The 15,990-nt window shown below is 43.2% G+C and overlaps 1 protein-coding gene and 1 long non-coding RNA gene across 2 annotated transcripts; both read right to left on the bottom strand.

Moving 5' to 3' along the window:
- Positions 1-1,111: 1,111 nt before the first annotated feature.
- On the bottom strand, positions 1,112-2,132 carry LOC6730725 (cilia- and flagella-associated protein 299). The gene is made up of 2 exons (XM_002077857.4): positions 1,674-2,132; positions 1,112-1,616 (listed from the first exon to the last, which is right to left on the bottom strand). The coding sequence occupies exons 1-2, from the start codon at positions 1,977-1,979 to the stop codon at positions 1,215-1,217; spliced, it is 708 nt and encodes a 235-aa protein (XP_002077893.1). The 5' UTR covers positions 1,980-2,132; the 3' UTR covers positions 1,112-1,214.
- An 11,256-nt stretch (positions 2,133-13,388) lies between these two features.
- LOC123327186 lies at positions 13,389-14,290 on the bottom strand. The gene is made up of 2 exons (XR_006541723.1): positions 14,156-14,290; positions 13,389-14,097 (listed from the first exon to the last, which is right to left on the bottom strand). It is a non-coding gene; the product is annotated as an uncharacterized LOC123327186 (long non-coding RNA).
- Positions 14,291-15,990: the final 1,700 nt, after the last annotated feature.

Raw genomic sequence — 15,990 nt, forward strand, 5'->3', positions numbered from 1 at the left:
TTGTCAAAACAATCGCAAAAACACGGTGTGGAAAATATAACACAATTATTATATTATTTTCCCCATTCGTTAATCGAAATATATGGGCAGGCTGGTTGGCAGAGCGGGCTTTTGGTCTTGGAAATGCAGTCTGGCGGCAAATTGGTAGTTTATATCGTATGGAATTTATTTGGCCCGTAAAATGCAATCTCAATGCCAGCCGAAGGGAATTTCTGAATTTCTATCCTCCTGTTTGTGTTTTTGGCAACAAATTTGCCATATCTTAATGGAGAACAAAGACACATAGACCAGCTCACGGCTCTGTGGACTTGACTAAGGGAAGCCGAGCAAATATTTATTTGGACTTTTGTGTCCGCCAGTGGGCGGAATATTACTTATCCTTGCTGCCCAGGACCTCCATTTGCACCTGGACTCTGGCTGGGCAAATGCAGCTGAGGCTGCAGCACTTAATGTTTATTTTAATTGAATTGTTTCTGGGCGAACTTAGCCACGGCCCAGTGGAGACTACAAGTTGTAAATTAGCAGCTAATTGTATATGCAAATTAAATTGCACTGCCTTGCATGTGGCATTTAAATCATAATTTAGGCACATTAAATATTTATTTGGATTTGCTTCGCCAAAAACATGGTATCTAGGCAACAGAGTGGATTTAATTGCATTCATATAATTTTTATTAAGACTTGCTACTAATGTTTTCAACTCATTAACCACCAATGTGTAAGCCTTAGCAAATTCTCCATTAAACCTTGTGTAAATCTTGGCCAAGTTGATTTGCATGAGTGGAAAGGCCAATTAAACAGACACACTGTTGGGAAAATTAACAAAGCGTCATAAGCTGACCCACTCACAGGCAAGTTGGCAAACAATGGCAAATGCGCAAACATAAACATATTGGTCAAGTTGGAGGCGCAACCACGCCCCCATTCCGCCGGGCGACAGTTAATAGATTTATGCAATTGAAGTTCCCTGACTGCGATAAACTCAACAAAGTGGCATAAAGCTCGGGTAATTTCCGCCGCCTGATGGACGGAGGACTCGCTGGGCGGAAGGACCTCGAAACGTCCATCAAAAACGCCAGACCAGACCAGAACTGAACTGATAAGATATGAAAAGCAATTTACGTTGGCTGTCAGCGACAAATGCGCCCTCGTTTCGATTTATTTGCACATTTCATTTAACCACGATTACGTTCATTGACACTTTAAAGCCGTCGCTAATTAATGCGCCTGATTATGTGGTCGAAGAATATGACATATCCATAAATGGGCGAGAAATACGTTTTGCGGCTGACACTTTTCGAGTGCTCGCAGTCGCAGGAGGCGTTCACACAGAATATTTTGTGATCCCCCACGTGCTTTAGCAGCAGACTGTGGGCCCTCTTGTTCTGCACCCGGAAGTTGTCGCTGTTGTTGAAGGTCACACGATTCTGGTGCCAGTCGAAGTAGCTGAGATGCGTATTCGATGGCCTCAGCTTCGTCCTGCCCTCAAAAATGCCACGCCAGTCTACGCAGCCCGTAAAATTCTCGAATCTGGACTCCCGCAGACTCTGCTCCAAGTCCATGAAGCTGGAGATCTCTAGCCCCTTCTTCGAGCGCATCACCAGGTAGACGACGGTCTAAAATATCTAATATTTACAAATTTTACTACACATATACATATGTAATCTTCTAACCGAAATGTGCTTTTCGAGCAGCTTCTTCTCCCGATTGGCAAACTGTTGAAGCACCTCATCTTTGTTGTTCAAGTAGTCCCCGAAAAGTTGGAGTCCTCGTAGTCCCCTTGGCTTCAGAAGCACCAGCTCCTTCTCCTTGCGCTGGTAGAATTGCTCTCGGGTGAGCAGATTCCCCAGGCAATTCTTCCCGCAGGCATTCTGGATCAGGTTCCTCTGGATCTCTTTGTTGCCCAAATAGCGAATATCCTGGATGGTTATGAAGCTGTCCACATAGTCCTGGTAATGATTGAAGTTAATCAGATTCATTCCGCGCGAAACTCAAAAAACTAATTATCTTAAAGTATGGCTACACAAACGTAACTGAAACTGAATAGCTGCTGAATGGCAAGAAAACTGTGATTTCGTGTAAATCAAAATGTATAATATTTTGAACAAGTTCGAGCAAAATACATTACTGACAACAAACTGCCAACTTTGGCTCAAAAGGCAAAACTTTTGCTGGTCCTCAAGAAGCAGAGTTGTTCTCAGATTCAAATTCGAAGGGAAACCGCTGAGCGTACAAAAATGAAAAGAAATTACAAAAAATATTCCTTATAATTTTCGAAACTCGTGAAAAAGTCTTATCTTAATTGAAATTTGTTTGAGAAACTGATAGCCGGAATGGGCTGTAACAATTTGTAACAGCTTTAATTTCATGTGCGCACAAATAATTAAACATTGCCCACATAGAGTTCCCTTGGCAGAATCCGCTGCGCTGTTCGTGTGGCAAATTTAATAAATGGAAAAAGTTTCACAATGCCCAAGCCCCGACTTTGCCCTTGTCCCTTTTAGCCCAGAACTGTGAGTATTTTCAATTACACTTCCCTATGTGCCACGCCCCCTTCCAGCCGCCCGTCAGGGGCATTTCGCATATTAAACTAATTACTTCATCAACATTTTAAACTGCCAGCCAGCCAAAGGGAAATTTGCATTTTCAGCCTGTGCGTATGCAGCGCTCTTTGTCCTTTTCCGCCTGATATCCTGTTGAGCGCACACTGTCGAGGATTAGCAGTCTAACAAGTGACACCTAGTGTTCCGCAGTGCGCCCTATGAATCCCAAGAACTTTCAGATCTGATCAGATTTACACCAGTTGATGAACTTGTAACGAATGAAGTTAACTAAAATACGTGCCAAAGTGTATGAAATTGTACAGTAAATTGTAACCCACCTTAAAAATAAATCATTTTCAAAGTTCCTTTCGCCATTTAAGATTAATCACCAGGTAAACCAATTAAAACAATGCCAACAGCCGCTAATCAGCCATAATTTATATATCAAATAGGGTGTGTAAGATGTCCTGCACTTCCTGGCAGATTTCCAGCTCGCTTTTCAATTTCCACACACAATACGCAGCCAGATTTTCCCCTTGCCTGTGTGAAGGTGTGTGTCTGTGTGAATTTACGCTATTTAGACACGCTTTCCCACTGTTTGCTGTTGTTGCTGTCGTCGCTGCAGCAATTAACATGCAGCCGCTGCCGACACTTGGAGCTCAGTGCTCCTCCACTTTCCCCTCCACCTCAGAATTTTCCTCTGCATTTTCCCCTTCAGCCTTCTGACAATTTCCCTTCCCTCCCTGTGGGGCAACAACTGCTGTTCCGTTTTGCGTGCTTTGTCACCATCTTGCCGCTTGCCGCCGTCTTGAGCGCTTAAATTGCTACTTCGTGGGCCAATCCTCCTGCTCCCCGCCGAAGTCACGACATACCCTTTTCCCGCCAGTCTACTGGCAGGACCTACAGGACTGCCAGGACTGCCAGGACTCGCATTCCGCCCGCTGCGTCTTGGCCGTGGCCATTGTTTGACTTGGTCATTAGTAAATGTACTTTGTCGCAGCATAAAAAGGAGTTAAGTGCGCACTCTAAGGATTTATGTGCATTACCAAAGAATGAGGCGGCAATGCTCAATGCTGCCCCGGGAAAGCCGAGTCTGCCTTTGCCATGTGTTAAGTGCACATTTCTGATGAATGAGTCGGCTGGCTGCAACTGCATTTCAATTGCAGAAAGTGCTGAATGGGCTGAGGGCTGGAATTTATAGTTGAGCAGTTGCCGTCATTATCGCACAGGGCATGCCAATCATCCACTTGAGCAGTTGCACAGATTGAAGTTATCAGAGAACTTCTAGATATGTAAATCATATTTTTTCAAGCATTCATATATTTGGGGCATGACAATGGACATGACTGTCGGTCTGGTTGGCCCGAAAATCGTAGAAAATAATAAAAAGCTGCATGCATGGTCAAGTAAACCAGGAAGGGCTTTTTATAATTCCTATTTTGAATTTCATTTCGTAGAGCTCTAACTACGGAACTCCCAGATTTTCTGTGTAATCCCATCGCCACTCTGGAGTGCAATTTCCTTATTCTAATGACGCTTGGCAGTGGTAGTAGTGCCACATGTCCGGCAAATAAATGGCTTGCAGCGACGAGTCCTTTGAACTGTTGGCAAATGCTAACACAAATTATCAAGTTACCATAAATTGCCCTCGCCCGGGCCGTACATCTAGCCAATGAAATCAAAGCCACATAAATTGCGCAAATAATTCTGCCTTCTCTCGGCATTCTCCCCTTTTCTCCAGGGAAAATGGCGCCCAACGAAATGCAGCCAAGACAAAGGACGGGCCAAAAGAATCATCACTTACAACTGACCACAAAGCTCCATAGCCACATCCAGAGCCCGCCCCTTCCACGTCCACGTCCACGTCCGCATCCACATCCCTTGGGAGCGGTGGTCCCGCAATCGATCAAAAGGAATTATGTCTCAACACAATTGTAAATAAATCTTTGCGGCCATGTGGACATCATGTGCATGCCGAGGTCCTGGCCGAAGGATTTGCCCAAGCGGGCAAAAGGGAGCTGGGCAAGATGGGACAGCCTCAAATCCTGCATATCATAGACACTGGGTATATGAAGATTGAGTGGTAATGTGTGCAAATCTAAAGCTTTCCTCCCCAGTATGCCCCGATTTTCCCGAATGCGGCTGCTTCGATTCCTGTCCATCCGTTGACATGTTGGTAAATTGCTCCTTAGCTGATTGCATCGATTTCGGGGACTGGGTCTTAGCCAGAAACTGGGGAATTAAGTGTAAATGCCGGAAATTAATCTGCTCAAAGGGAGACAGACACAGGCAGCAATAGGCCCGAGCCCAAATGCAATATTATTCAAAGTGATTTTACAAGTGCCGTTGGCAGTAGGAAATCGCCCCGTTGTCCGGTTCCTTTTCAGAGGACGAATACTCATAATGCGCATCGATAATGATTTGTAATTTAAAGCTCAAACAAATTTCCGGCAATTTTTGCGGCAGACACGCGCCAAGCATTTTCCACCTCCTTCCACCCCGCCAGCGTCATCTTGTTTACTTTTCATCTGCCGGGAAAAACAACTTGAAGGCTGTGTAAAAAACCGAACTTATCGGCGTAATCATTGGGCCAGGGAAAAAAACATTAATTTGTTTCTTGTAAACTGCCTTGCCGAGGGCTTTGTGCAATCAACACGAACGTGAGCATCTTCAATGGCTCGCATTCGGTTTGTTTGGCTTGGTTTGTTTGGGAAACTTCCCAACCGGAAATTCGATAGCAGGAAATGTGAAATGGCCGTTAATGGCGTACACAGTGCGTATGCGTAATGGTTCGGGTATCAGGGAGGAATAACTAGCCTTTTTGCGGGGGGAATCCTTTAAAGAGTCGTATTATATCGCATTAACATGGAAATTAATCAGCTCTCACTACAAATTAATAATCTTGTTTTAGTTTATTAATTCATTATTTACTCGATTTACATTTTTTTTACACTTTTTCTACCATTGTGAGCAAAAAAACGATATGAATTGAAATCAACAAATTTATCTGTTTTCGTATATTTGTCAAAATCTACTTTATTGCTTCCCCATTGATGATTTAAAGTGCCTGTTGATTTATATGGTTAAATAAATAGCGATGTATCATCTTTCCCATTAAACAAAAGTCTATGCAATTAAATGTAATTGTTATTAACCATGCTATGATTTATTTACATATTTTAAGAACTTTGAAATTGTTTCCCATTCTTTAAGGTAAGCAACCATTATGTTGCATTATCCAGCTTTCCGGCAAACAGGCCTGTTGGCGATTACCAGTAATAGCAGCACATGTTGATGGAACATTAGAGCACGTAACTGGGGGCGGCTGGAGGAAGTGGGAGTGGCACTTCATCCAACATCTGCTGCCGCTTCCTCAGTCGCTTGTCATGTCTATTGTTAGTCACCCGATGTTGCCTGTTCCTCGTCATGTCGCCCATTAAAATCGTGTACACCATATGCCAGCCATATTAATTTTTTGCCACCCGGAAGTCGGAAGTGTAGGAGCCACGCCCATCGCCCAACGCCCAACGCCCATCGCCCCAATTGATAGGCAGTTGCTGGCGATTACGTGGCGCTGTTGCCGGCGACACGTGAGACGTGGATGCTCTTACGTAGTTATGGTTATCGTGCTTACGTAATTTCCTCCCATAATGGACATTGTTGTCGTACAGGCAATTAAAACGAATTGCTTGCTGCCCAAAAAGGATTATGGCCAATTGAGTCTCCAGCAATCTGCTTAAAATGTATTCACTTCGTATTGGTATGCAGACATTAATAGGTATTTGTAGAGCGGATTAAACGTAGAGTGCTTCACATGAAAAGATCAGAGATCATCTGGGAATTTCATTAAAAAGAATCATGGCGCTTCATTTTTACGGCTTTCCCTGGGACACATTAAAGACTTGCTCCAACTCAAAGGAATCATCTTTACTGCATGAGCAGAGAGCTTGCGTTGTAAGATGTTTTATTTTTGGAAAAATAATTTACAAGTTCTTTACAAACATATCCCAGCCACATCATTAAAATCTGCTCTGGCACCAAGAAAAGTTATCTGCCCGCAAGTTTGCTGCTCCCTAACGCTTTCGTAATGACCGACCAACATCAGAGTCGTCGGTCGGGCAAGCTGGAAAATCCTTGCAGTTAACCGCACACAATTTTGTTATTTTTGCGGCGGACGAGCGATGTATCCAACTTGACGGGGGAAACCCACAGCAGCGAGGGGCATTTTTCCGTTTGCTGTCAGTGGCTCATTTGGCTGCTGAAAAGGCCAGAAGTCTGGACGGACTGCGACGAACTGGCAGCAGGATGGCAGACTGGCCCGGACGAGGGAGCGGATCATCCGCATCCTTTGGCCGCAGTTTATTTTCGGGGGGAAAACAAAAAGTGAATAAGTTGCTGGCAGTGTTTGCTTGAGACTGCAAAATGGCCTGCAACTATCCCCGGAGAAGTGTTGTTATCAAAGCCATGTGGCACGGATGGTGGGATCCTTCTAATCCCAGTTTACAAGCTTATTTCCATACATGTATGAATTTCTCCGAGGCATAACTCAATTTGAGTCCGCTCACAGCAAGGATAATCATGTGAGTCACGATCTCTGGAGAATTTCCCCCACTCGCAGGGCCTGTGGAAAATACGATTTTAATCATATTTCCAGACAAGAAGAGATTGCTGCCTCTGCACTGGGTCTTAATAATGGCCAAAAGCGTTTTACCAAAATTGAAAACTCGTGCAAATAATTTGCATAATGTGCGAGATACACTCTTCTCCCAAATATAAAGGAACCTCGAATATTGTCTCCTTGTTCTTTTTGGCTGTCAACACACTCGCAGCTTGGGTCATATTTTTATTCTGTTTTATTTATGCATATGAATGTATATAAAACAGGCTCCTTTGGCCACAGTGGGTAGTGCGCCTCAGAAGCTTTGCGTAAATCACCTAAGGGTGCACGTGTGTCCGTTTGAGCTTTTCACATAAATTGAATATGAATATATGCCGCAGGCAATGATTATGAAACATCATCGAAAAAATATGAAAAACAATACAATCATAAAGCCATTCGATTCTATACCACTGTGCCTACTCATTTAATATGCGAGACGCAGAAATATATATCACTTGGAAAACGAAATTAGCCCTAAATGGTTGGTCGCCCGAGGGGGTTTAATATTAAGTACTTGACCCACTTTCCCCTCCCCGCTCTTACTTAAATGACGTGGAAATACAAGTATAATTATGGAAAATACTCGCGCAAAATGGGGCATGTATATGCGACCGCTTTTTGTAGCAGCTTCAAGTGCAAATTTTCCCATGTCCTCTATGGCTTCGGTTGCAATTTATTTATATTGTAGACAAAATGGTGTGCCCATCTGCCCCCCACTCCGGAGGACCTGACTCCTGGCATTGGCAAAGCTTCAATAATTGCTGCCAAATTGCTGGCAAAGAAGTCAGCTCTGCGGCAAATGGCCGTCCCAGGGAAAACTTAATTGAAGTGTAAGCTGTTGAAGATGGAAGCTGCCTTCGGTCAGGTTTTCCGCCCGCCCACGTTCCCGTGAAGCCATCGCCAGGTCACGTCAAGCTGAAAGGAAAAATAGGAATTAAAAAGTTCAGCAAAAAGCGGCAAAAAAAAGGCAAAAATAAGAATGCTGGATGCAGAATGCAGCAGAAAACCGAAGGCAGCGCTCTAATGGATTAATTTACTTTGTCGCAGTGCCAAAGCGGCTGCCAAAGCACTTGAAATTGGAAGGCATTAGGGCGTGTAAAAGGTTTTTCTGGCCGGCCACGCCACGCCCACTCAGCTGTGGAAATTCCCGCTTAAATGGCGCCAGTCGGCGTTGGGACCTAATTGAAATGCTGATGAAAAGAAAATTGTTGTTTAAAAACAATAATCAAAAGTGGAAAGCACTAAAACGTTTTCCCACACTCGCAAACACACACACACATACCCACACCTTTGTTTGGCTAAAAAGGAAGCGAAACGCCAGCTAAACAAAGCTGAACAGCAACAACATAAAGGAAGAGCAGCTAACAATGTTGCTGGCCGTGTTTTTCCCCAATTCTCGAACTAACTAGTTGGCTGAAAGGGACGATGAGGCGATGAGGACGACCAGGTTTCCCTTTCAACCTGCTTCGCTATTTATAGAAATAACAAAGCACTTACAAAACTTAATGAATACGGGTCTGTTTTCACCCTGCATTAAGTAAAATGTGTTTTAAATAATCAAAAAATTATTTTAAATAAAGAATCTTACTCATTGCCATATTGCCAATCAGACATACCCACTCACAACAGGCATTGGCTATCTTGTATAGACACCTGCTCCACCTGTCCAATATACCTTTTAGCGCACATGAGTTCCCATCTTTTTGACGCCCCCCTTGCATTCTCTGTGTTCCGGCTGCCATATGTTGGTCAAAAATAAATTGAAGTGGTTTCCCTGCGCCCCTGAATTCCAGCCAGGATACCTGCTCTGCATTACGGTGTCCTCGTGCTTTTGTGTCTGGTGTGGAAACCGCAAGCATTTAGCAAGAACGAGATAAAACGCCCTGCAAAGAGGGAGGTGGGTAGGGCAGGGCAATTTCAGCATTAAATTAGGTGAATCCCCCCCGTTTTGGCCAGGTGGGACAGCTTAGCCTTTGCGACATCGTGTACCCGCATGTAAAGTAGTTTTTATGTGGCCTTGCCCGCCGTTGTGCCGCTGTGAGTGCATCATTAATTTTAATTTGTATTGCCCAAGCCGACAACACGGCCAACTGGCAGCCACGGCAAGGACACCCGGCCAGGACTCGCAGCCAGGACACTCGGCCATCCAACACAACCCTTCCTCGGGTCGTTTTCCCTGCCGGCAACCGCAATCCGACAACGTCACTTGCATGGCTGTTTAGTTTCACTTAAAGTGCCTCTTTGTTGTCTCTCTTGATGTCCTTTTCGTCCTTTCCCGCCCGTTCCCAGTGGAACAGGTGAGGATGTGGGACAGAAACCTGAATTAGGATATGACCAGGGAGTTATGAAACGTGAAGAGAAAGTATTGTGCACCTTGGGATGTCCGTAAAATATTTGTGCCTTCTCGCTGCCAGAAAATGCATTCTACCACAATGTATTCAGTCGGTTTTATCCGATTTTTGCATCGGCACACTCAATGACTACCTAAAAATAAATATCTCGACTTTTATTGGAATAATGAATTGAATGAAGTTTTGGCCAAATGAATTTTTGCGGTAAATCTGAAAATAGAACGTGCGGATGTTGAGGGAAAAATCTAATATTCTGTATCAATTAAATTGAATTTTAGCCAGTTGCTGAAATCCAAAAAATAATCTAATAAATACACAGCACACAAGTTGCATGGAGTTAAAGTTTGCACACATTTTCTTTTTAATAGCATTGACTACAACACAGCTCCTCTGAGTTTTTCCAGAACAAATTTAGTAATTAGAAGTTTCATCGGTGGTCGTATCAATAAAGTACAAATGACTCTATATGCCAGCCATTGCAATTAGCCCACCTTCAGCAGGTTAACTAATCTACTGTCATTCCCTGGAAACCATCCCCTGGGATGGTTTCACTAAATATATAGCACCGATTTAAGCACATGGCACCCCATAATTAGCCGTAGCTTTTCCAGCCCAACTAATTTTCATTAGGCCATAGTTTGGTGAATGTATGGAATGGGAGTTTCAGCAGCCTAAAGCTGGGAAAAGTTTTCCATACTTGCCTCTCTTGTGTGTTGTTTAAAGATAGTAGCTTACCATTCGGGTAAGATAGTAATTCATATGTGTACAGAGCAAAAAATTAGTTAAAACAGATCTCTGGTAATGATTATAATTTTTTACGGCTCGGTTAACTCGCATACATGTAGGGCTTTCCGCTGGGATACGATGGACTCTGCGGATGAGTTTCCTCAACACGAACTGCCCCCATATAAACTAGCAATCAGCGGTTATGTAGACCACACCCAAGCCCGCCCATCGCAACAACATAATTACACTTGTCAGTTCATTGTACCGCAAATGCTCTACGCACATATATAACGCACATGGCCATATAGTGCCGCCTCCAACCTGATTTTCCGGGGAAACTGGTACTGGACCAACTGGTGGTACTGATGGTACTCATGGAATGGGCTTACTGGAGGGACGGACATTCTGTGTAACCAAAGTCGCATGTTTCACGTGCCAGCAGCAGAGGACTCGACTTCATGATGATGCTCCCTCGGACTGGGATTGCGATGACGACGCTGATGGCGATGATGATGATGTTGCTGATGATGGTAATTTGTTGTGGCTAATTGCGTTAAAACCGCATGGGCAGGCATTGAAACGTGACACATTTTTGCGCCATTTTCGGGTCACGCCAACAGCCAACAGTGAAAAGCCGACTCGCAAACGCCAGCCGTAGTTGCGAAAAATATAAAATATGCGCAAATCAGCAAACACACACACACACACACACTGACCGTCAAAAGGTTTTGCCTGCCACAATATTATGACTAGAACATCCCCCTTTTAGCCGGGCTCATGCAATCCGTTGGCAGACAGGTCGACAGGCATTGAAACAAAGTCATTGCGGACCAGGAAAATGTTTTCAGCCTCTGGCAGGCAGAGTGTCAGCTTCAATCAGCCATTCACTCGGGCACACTCATCCGCCCCGTTGTCCCTGCAACATTCGTGTCTGGGCAATAAATTTGTCAATTCTTATTTATTATCTATCTTATTTGTTGTCCCTCGTGCCGCGATGTGCCCATTTTTTGAACATGCGGACTCTGCGGTGGCTAAAGCGAACCACTTACTGTAAGATGAAGGCCTATATGTACATATGCGCTTGCATTGCTAAATTTAAACCTTTTATGTTTGCTTTCAGATATTAAAGGTATATATTGAATGTAAATAACTATAAAAATTAGCTGGAATCTAGAGAGCTAAAGCTGCTCAATGAACTCTTGCTTTAAAGAGGCTTCCGCAGTACAAAGGCCTGGAAACACAGATCCCGATGATTTGGATTCTGTGTTGATAAACACGAAACTCTATAAACTTGCTACGTTTGAGTGTGTGTGTGCGGCGAGTGTGGGCGCTTTGAGGTATGCCACCATTTTTTCTTTATTTATGTGCAGGCTTCGCATTTTTTGGTGTGTTAGTTTCCCGACTCACACACACACATATTGAACGCTGGCAGCCATAAATAAAATTTAAGCTACACCAGAACGACGACAGCTTGTGTGTGTGCGAGTCAGTGTGCTAGTGTGTTGGTGTTTGAGTATGCGAGTGTGTGCGAGTGTGGGCACTCAAGCAACAAAAGGTAGCACGGCGCAGTGGCATGTGATTTATGATTGCTCACCCAGTGAGGTTAAGACTTTGAAAATATTTTCACAGACACACAAAACACAGGAGACCAAGAGGACATTCCTCGGACTGGCAAAACGCCGGTAGAAGTTGGATGGAAGTGCGCCTTTGCCAGTGGCATAGGCCCAAGTTCAATGGCCTGGCATCCTTTCGCCTCCGGTGTCTCCTGCTGTTCCGTGAGGTCCTGTCATAAAGCTTTTATTAGTTGCTGCCGCTGCTGCTGCAGCGTTGTTCTCCTAGGCCGAAATGCACAGCACAATACGCACTCCACCCCCCGCAGGATACTTGCTCACACATCCGACTGCTGATCCTGCTGTTCAATCTAATGGGCGCACATGTCTAAAACTGTGAAACATTTGCCTAAGAATCTCGCACGTTTCCTGCTCCAGACGAAGGGCACTGAGAGAAATTAGCTGATTGAGTTGGGGGAGACAAAGGGCGATGAAGAGTATGACTTCTAACTACTACAGACAGCTTTATAAATGATTAAAAAGTTGTCAGTTCGGGAAAGGAAACCAGAATGTGTTATTTGAGATGATACTATGTATTTCTTTCAGTGCACATATTTAAGGCAGGAAGACGGACGAGCTGCCTTCTGCCGCACGTGCCTGTTCGCTTTATCAGGCCAATAACGTGTGTGTGTGTGTGCGAGGCAAGTTTTAGCATAAGTCTGGCCAAGTTGCATTCAACACTCATTGTTGCTGGCATTCCCGTTGCTGGTGGCTCCGCATTATGGAAAATAAACTTGCATATCTTAAGTGCGGCCATAATCCAGCCTTCTGGCCAACTGCTCGTTGCCTTTTAAACGACTCTGCCGCACAGCAGTCGCAGTCCTGCCAGAACTGAATCATTTGCAAAACAATTAAAGTTCTATTAGGCGGCAAATGCAAATTCAGCTCGTTTCGGGTGCCTTGCCCACACAGGCGACTGTGCACTTCTCTGGGATTTTTCGGCTCTGTGTCGCATAAATGTGTTTGCCAGTTTAGTGCATAAGCCGTTTTAATTGTTTCGTTAAATGAGCCAACAGCAGAAGCACTGCGCAGCTTAACCGTAAAAGTTTTCGGGCCAAAAGGAGGGAGAGCGGGCGAAGTGTTTGCATGTTCCTTTATGATATGCAGATTGCTGGAATTTTTTAAATTAAGCAAGTGCATAAGCGAGCATTTCCTGCAGAATATCGCTTAAAGGTCTCCTGAGTTTTCAACTTTAGTGCCTTGGTTTATGGTTAAATATATACGTCAGATTCCTATATTAGTTGACTTAGTCTATATATACAGTTTACAAATATGCATAACTGCATGGAGAAGACAGAACTTCAATGATCATCAATTTGTTCATACGCTCGCTGTGGCTAAGTCCTAAGTCCCATTTTCCGGATCCATCCAAGTGTCGTATCATTTCCCCCCACAATTTGTCCTCCGACATTTTGGCAACAATATCTGGACCACTGTCAGCACACTTTTACCTCTCACATTGTGCGCTGCATGTGCATCAGTGCACAGTGGTTTTTTATGCGTTTTTTTTGGCAGAAATTCGAAATGATGACCTATCTTCACCAAATTTGGTTTGTGTTACTCTTTACTTCCCCCAAGATGATTCACAAAGTTTCAAGTGATTTGGTCAACTTTCATATAGCTGCCATATAAACGATCTGGCCGATATGCCATAAAAATATTTACATTACCAAAAAAAAAAAATTTGTATCTATTTTTAATTATATTATATTATGATATTATATACAGAAAATCAAATAAAATAAAATCATATTAAGATGTATATGATGGTCCAAAACAGTTTGTCATGAAATTTAAAAATAAATTTATCATATGTCATTGTTATGCTATTATACTTACAACCTATAATCTATTACAACCTGGCAAATGTTTCCTTATGTAATCAAAGAAGGACTTAACTTTTTTATTTATCAGTGAAATACAACATTCATTTAAATTATTCTGACCAATTTTTTTAAATATATGCTGCCTAACTGCATCCTCAGAGCGACTATTGTTGCTCCAAATGTCAAGCAGCTCTGCATGCCCAAACAAGTATTCATCTACAAAAACGTAATTTTTTCAAAAAGGAACAAAAAGGTGCATATGAAACTAGTTGTATAATATTATACACATGTTAGTTAATAACTTGCCGTTAAAATTCTTTTGAAGTGGTTTGCCATACAAAAGTTATATTCCACGAAACACAGCTACATTTGTTAAGTTGACTGTAAAAAAGGTACATAAACAAAACACGATACAACTACACAAAAACATATAACATACACAAAAATTTTACTGAACTACAAATCTACATACCTGGCCTACTGTTTTCCATGACACCAGCTTAAACTTTTTAATTCTCTGAGGAAATATTAACCACAAATGTTGCACAATGATTTGCCGCCAATTTTGTCTTACGCATATTATCGACAATCAGCTCTCTTTGAGAGGTGGGCAATAAGCCAGTGTTGCATAAAAAAGTAAAAATCGACTTTTTTTTATCTAATTAGACTATCCTAAATATAAAGAAACAAAAAATTTTTTTATTCCGTTAAAAAAAATTTTTGACTTTCTGCCAAAAAAAACACATAAAAAACCAATGTGCAGTGGTGAGAAATGCATTTTATTTGTGCAATTTTTTGCCGAGACAGTTACACAATTTATTTAGAGGTTCGATTCCGGCAAGCGTTTGTCAATATGTTTTTATCAAATAGCAACAATATTTACACATGCATAAATTTGTCTGTTCGCGTGAGACGCTATGTTAAATTCATATATATATACACTCGATTGTATATATGGCATGGTGTTTTTGGGCGAGACACGTCCATTGGGGAGTTTTGTGTTTGTGTCAATAAAGTTTTATTTTATTATTTCGATGTGGTGTGTGTGTGTGAGTCTGTTGCCATTCGCATGTTTGCTCTATTGAATTTATATGCAGCACACCCCCGCCCGCACACCTTTCCATTTTTATCCTTTTGCCAACCATGCAGACTGTGTGGCATGTTATATACGCACGTGGCCGGACCAAAATAAAACATGTTGCTGCCCCTCTCCCAAAGTTATCGAATTTATGTTCGTCTGTGTATTGAATTTTAATGGTCTTTGAGGCAAACGCACAAAATGCTTCGGGGAATTTTGCTGGAGAACTACTTAAAATAAACTCATCGCCCTCGTCGTTCTCTTAAATTGGATTTTGTGCAAAGGAAGAGGCGAACGGAATGGAATGGAAATCGGTATGTGCGTTTGGGGGGTAAATAAATTGTGTAAAAAATATGTTTACCGAATAAAAATATCTGCAATTGCAACCGCAATCAGGGTAACTCGCAATGGGACCTGCCTTCCTTCGCCTGAAATCTACATGAAAGGGGAAGCATCAAAGGCAGCAGCAAGGATATTGCCCGCCCCCTCGCCATTAATATTAGAATTTATGGATGCCAACTAACAACGCCAGCAGCAGCAGTAGCAGCAACAATGGCAACAACTTTGACAACTTGCAACTACAGCGACAACGACAACGAAAACAACAAGGCGCAATGTTAACGCCAGCGTGCATTGTTAGCAGATTCAAGTGTCTGGCGCTGCAGCAGCAGCAGCAGCAACAACAGCAGCAACATGCAACATGCAGCAGCATCAGAAGCAACTGCAGTGCCGTGCGGAAGCAGCAACAGCAGTTGCTGATAACCATAACATTGAGTGATATACGAGAGCGGAGAGGGTTGATTGCTCGACTCGACTCGAGTGTGGGTGTGTGTGTGTATCCGTGAGCAAGGACCTCCTTTATTGTGTATCTGTGGGTGCTGCTTCATTGCTTAACGCAGCATAAGCAGCATCGCACAGGCAGTCAGCCAGACAGCAGAGACAGCAGCAGCGGGGTCAGCGATGTGGAGGGATTGTCGATGGCCCCACTAATTTCTGCTGCACATGCAATTTTTTATGCCGCCCACGCAGCCCCACACTTTATTTCCCCCACGGCACCCACACTTGTGACGGTTTTCAATACGCTTTCTTCTGCGAGAATGGCGCATGCAAATGCGAGGGGTTAGCAAATCATCTGCGCAGCGCTGAGAGTGACAAGTGGCTCCACTGAAATATAGGATGTGCATTAAATAGGGTTC

Source organism: Drosophila simulans, chromosome 2L (genome assembly GCF_016746395.2).
Source record: "Drosophila simulans strain w501 chromosome 2L, Prin_Dsim_3.1, whole genome shotgun sequence".
Classification (NCBI taxonomy): domain Eukaryota; kingdom Metazoa; phylum Arthropoda; class Insecta; order Diptera; family Drosophilidae; genus Drosophila; species Drosophila simulans.

Bases quoted from the DNA above. Each gene is read 5' to 3' on its own strand.
- LOC6730725 (XM_002077857.4), bottom strand. From the start codon at position 1,979: ATGAATCTGATTAACTTCAATCATTACCAGGACTATGTGGACAGCTTC. The intron at 1,617-1,673 runs GTTAGAAGATTA...TAGATATTTTAG, and splicing joins TGCTCGAAAAGCACATTTCG to ACCGTCGTCTACCTGGTGAT.